This window comes from Mangifera indica, unplaced genomic scaffold (assembly GCF_011075055.1).
Source record: "Mangifera indica cultivar Alphonso unplaced genomic scaffold, CATAS_Mindica_2.1 Un_0114, whole genome shotgun sequence".
NCBI classification, from domain to species: Eukaryota; Viridiplantae; Streptophyta; class Magnoliopsida; order Sapindales; family Anacardiaceae; genus Mangifera; species Mangifera indica.
The window spans coordinates 14328-17339 of record NW_025401206.1 but is presented as its reverse complement, the minus strand read 5'-3'; the positions used below and the strand labels follow the sequence as shown (position 1 = coordinate 17339).

The following is a 3012-nucleotide window of genomic DNA, read 5'->3' as shown; positions in this document are numbered from 1 at the left end:
AATGTTTATTAATTATAATAATAATTTATACTAAATAATCTTCTTGTTAATATATTTTAGGTAATAAAAAATTATTCAATTTAAACACACTTTTATGGTATTTAATTAAGAAGACGAAATTAAATAATAAAATTATGTGTATAAAATTAATTTTATATAAATAATAATATATTATTTTATAATTAGATATTAATTTATTTTTTATTTTTAATTATATATTATTATTTTATATATATATATATATAATATTACTTTTAAAAAAACAAACTCACAAAATATAGGCCGGGCCGGTCGGGAGTACCTGAAGTAAGCGTAAAGGTAATAAAAAGGTGGCAAGAAGCCGGTGTAACTGTAATGACACGTGTATATAAAGTTGAGCTAATCACTCAAATTAATTTTGATTTATTTTTTTATTCATAATTTATTTTTATCTATTTTAGTTACGTTTGATATAGAAAAACGGAAAAAACAGACTCCTCCGACAGTTTCGGTTTGGCTCAGAGAATTTTGCTGTGATAATCGATGAGCGTATAGATAAAACAGCTCCTTGATTTCCGAATTTACGCTTTGGGATTAGAAAAGTCTTAATTTGTAATATTTTTTGAAAGAAAATCTCATCCTTTCCTTGAAGAGCTTGCTTCTATGTTCAGATTTCGAAGCTCCAATGGCGTTTCTTCTCCGTCTTTGCAGCTGACTCTCAGTCAGGTATTGTTAATTGATTTAAATGTTGTGATGCGAATTCCTCTTTTGTTTTGAATTTTTTTTTTTGGATCCAAAATTGTGATCTGAAGGATGCTTCGATGTTATTTGATTCCGAGCGTATATACTCTTTTGTTTTATATTGTTTGTGTAATTGGAAGCCCAGAATTTTTTTGAAAATGACATGTTTGTCTTCATATTGAATTTTTAACTTTTTTTTATTATTTGTGGGGCATATATTGATATGTAAGAAATTTTTAAATTCATTTAAAATTAGTTTCTTCTATAATTTTTTCCTTAATTTGAATAGTGCAGATGATGATTGGGAATTTCTTGAAACAAATCTATTATTGGTGGAATATAATCAGGGATCAACAAAAATTATCACTTAGAGATAATTTCAGGAAAAAGATTTATCGGATTAAATTGGTGTTTGTCAATAATAAATCCAGTAAAGAAAGTGAATATGATGGAATTTGTTTTACTGTAAAACTACTTGGATTGAGGTCTGTGATTCATTAGATGATTTGTTAGTTTACATTATAGATGTGTTTTCTTGGATTGAGGTCTGTGATTCATTAGTAAAAAGGATTTAATGATTTGTTAGTTTACATTATAGATGTGTTTTCTGTGTATGTAGTGGAAGATTTGATGAGACTTTGTCTGCAGTCAAACACTCTGAATTGGATCCTGGGTTTTCATTCACTGTTGGGTTAAACTTTAGCCATGAATGACAATGGTGGCGTCAAGTTGACTGGAATACGACAGATTGTTAAGCTGAAGGAAATCCTCCAAAAGTGGCAATCTGTTACTCTTGGCCCCAAACCGAGCAACTCTCATTCTAATCCAAGTCGTGGGGAAATTTCGCCAGTAATCGATAAAAGGCTGACAAATGTAATGTCTTGTGATTCAGATGAGGATGGCTGCCATAGTCCTGAACCACCACCTGATGTTCCTAAAGGCTATTTGGCAGTTTATGTGGGGCTAGAGCTTCGGAGGTTTATAATTCCCACCAGCTATCTTAGCCACTCTGTGTTTAAGCTTCTCTTGGAGAAGGCTGAAGAAGAGTTTGGGTTTGATCATTGTGGCGGGCTCACACTTCCTTGTGAGATCGAGACCTTCAAGTATCTCCTGAAGTGCATAGAGAATCAGAAGGATCACCAAGATGACAACTCAGGTAACTTTCTAACATTGTGCTCCTATGGTTTTATTGTTTTTTGCGACTTTGTTTGAAAGGAAATGTTATAACTTTAATCACTACAATAAAATTATAAGCGCAAATTTATACACAAATAATGAATATAAATTTATACATAAACAATAATATATTATCATATCATTAAGTGATTTTGAATTAAAGATAAAAATAATATCTAATTATATAATGATATATACATTCTTTTTCAAGTTTCAATACCATAATACTCTGAATTTGAGCGGCCAATGAAGAGATCTGAAAGAATGATGTGCTTAATTGGGCAGGTCTCTTTGAGAATGGATATAATAAGGGTAAGTGTAGGGACTGGGGATACATGGACTAGAATGTTGGATTGTTTTTAGTACGACAAGAAGAAAGTGGGCATTATTTTTTCAGTTATTTGACTGCAGACAATATTAACTTTTAACCAGTACAATATTTTTTGTAGTAAGAAGTCAAAGGTCGTTGACTCGTTGCTCATTTTTTTGGTTTGAATTACATTCATTCACCATTGTTGTTTTATTTTATTGCTGTCATCCTCTTTTCACTTGAAGTAAACTTTCTTTGGTGATTTGGCAGCCGCAGATTCACTAGCTATTTGAAGAATAAGCAAATTATGATGGCCTTGTAGTGGGCAAAATTTAGGGCTGATTTTTCAGGTGTAAAGCATAGTCTCCTTCTATTCAGATATTTCCCCCCTTCAATTTTTATTCCTTCTCTCTGTAAGTGAAACAATGGGAAACTTTTAGTTGGAAAATATCCAGTTTGCTGTTGGTAGAGGTAATCTTTAGCCTCTGTATTAGTGAATGTGACCTCTGAATCTAATGTTTAACTGAGAATCAAACACTTGTTGTGTTCCAGAAAGAAGTGTAAGTAAACCCTATTATTATAAACGCATATGTGGTTGTTATGAATGTGGTTAGATTTACATTGTATGTATCTGAAGCTTGAAATTAGTCTCCTTGTTTGATTAGCTGGTATAATATAATTATACATACATAATTTTTATACACTTTTTTATACACAATTTAGATATATAAATGATTTGTTATCATATAATAAATGATTTTAAATTAAAAATCAAATAATATTTAATCATATAATGATATATTTAT

General features: G+C 30.4%; 1 protein-coding gene across 2 annotated transcripts; it reads left to right on the top strand.

Annotated features, from left to right (window-relative positions):
- Positions 1-436: 436 nt before the first annotated feature.
- LOC123207889 (protein SMALL AUXIN UP-REGULATED RNA 10-like) lies at positions 437-2811 on the top strand. 2 transcript variants are annotated; one of them, XM_044625373.1, is made up of 3 exons: positions 437-705; positions 1369-1876; positions 2477-2811. In XM_044625373.1, exons 2-3 carry the CDS (start codon positions 1426-1428, stop codon positions 2497-2499), a joined length of 474 nt encoding a protein of 157 aa, XP_044481308.1. In that variant the 5' UTR covers positions 437-705; positions 1369-1425; the 3' UTR covers positions 2500-2811. The 2 variants fall into 2 exon arrangements, with proteins under 2 accessions (XP_044481308.1, XP_044481307.1); XM_044625372.1 differs by having other exon boundaries at positions 438-705; positions 1340-1876.
- Positions 2812-3012: the final 201 nt, after the last annotated feature.

Coding starts and splice junctions, on each gene's coding strand:
- LOC123207889 (XM_044625373.1), top strand. CDS start 1,426: ATGAATGACAATGGTGGCGTCAAGTTGACTGGAATACGACAGATTGTT. Junction 1,877..2,476: donor TCACCAAGATGACAACTCAG/GTAACTTTCTAA, acceptor GTGATTTGGCAG/CCGCAGATTCACTAGCTATT.